This window comes from Pediculus humanus, genomic scaffold (genome assembly GCF_000006295.1).
Source record: "Pediculus humanus corporis 1103172107924 genomic scaffold, whole genome shotgun sequence".
NCBI lineage: Eukaryota > Metazoa > Arthropoda > Insecta > Psocodea > Pediculidae > Pediculus > Pediculus humanus.
The window spans coordinates 1-1,155 of record NW_002987496.1 but is presented as its reverse complement, the minus strand read 5'-3'; the positions used below and the strand labels follow the sequence as shown (position 1 = coordinate 1,155).

Below are 1,155 nucleotides of genomic sequence, written 5' to 3'. Positions count from 1 at the left end.
TTTATTGTTGTGGTTGTGGTTGTTGTTGTCGTAGTTTTTTATTATCGATTTTTATATTGAGAAATAAATATGGTAATAATAATAATAATAATTATGGAAAGGTGAAAAGTTTAAATTTTTTTATATTTTTTTTTTTAATTAATGAAATATTTATTTATTTATTTATGTATTTACGTGTGTTTATTAAAATTTTTCTTTTTTTCCCTCCTCGGTTCGCTTCGTTTGCGTTTTTTTTATTTTTTTTTTTTAAACATTTTTAACGTGAATAATTATAAAAAATAAAAATTTATCATCATCATCATCGTCGTCGTCTTCGACGTCGTCGACGTCATTGCCATCATTATTATTATTATTATTCGTAAAAGAAGAAAAAAAAGGAAAAATTTATGCTCGAGCGTAAAAAAAAAACTCGATGTATATGAATTATTATTATTATTACTATTTTTGTCGTGGCGACATTTAAAAAACGACGAGATTTATTGATAATTTTTTTTTTTTTCGAGTCATGACAAACAGGAACAAACGACAAACGGCGACAAACATTTAAAACTTAATTCGTCCTTTTTTTTAGCGACGCCGCAAATCGAAATTTTCCATTTTGTTTGTTCTAAAATGACGAGAAATATTTTTTAATTATTATCATTATTATCATTTTTGTTTCAGATGACTGAAGAAATTCCAACGGAAATGAACGTTTTCATACCTCCCGTACCTCCTCCTCCTCCTCCTACCGCTCCTTCCGCTCTCCCATCAGAACAATTATTAACCAGCTCATCAACTGCTATACCTGCTAAATCTTTAACACATTTGCCAAAGCGTCCACCTGTTGATATCGAATTTAGTGACATCACGTATACCGTACCCACAGCAAAAGGTAAGCATTATTATTATCATTATCATCATCATCATTATCATCGTCGTCGTAGTCGTAATTAAACGTTGCGTAATTTACCGTCACTTTTTTATCCGTCAAAAAAAAAAAAAAAAAATTAAAAACCGTCAAAAGTTATGTAAAAACTTATTTTTATTCATTTTATTACCATTATTATTATTATTATTATCATTATCATTATCATTATCATTATTATTATTATTTAACTCGTATTAAATATAAAAAGTAATGATAATGATAATAATTATAACGGTTTTTTTTTT

General features: G+C 26.8%; 1 protein-coding gene across 1 annotated transcript; it reads left to right on the top strand.

Moving 5' to 3' along the window:
* Positions 1-663: 663 nt before the first annotated feature.
* On the top strand, positions 664-936 carry Phum_PHUM401220 (uncharacterized protein; the record flags this gene model as incomplete). The annotated part of the gene is made up of 1 exon (XM_002428750.1): positions 664-936. One exon carries the CDS (start codon positions 664-666, stop codon positions 934-936), a length of 273 nt encoding a protein of 90 aa, XP_002428795.1.
* Between the last annotated feature and the right edge of the window lie 219 nt (positions 937-1,155).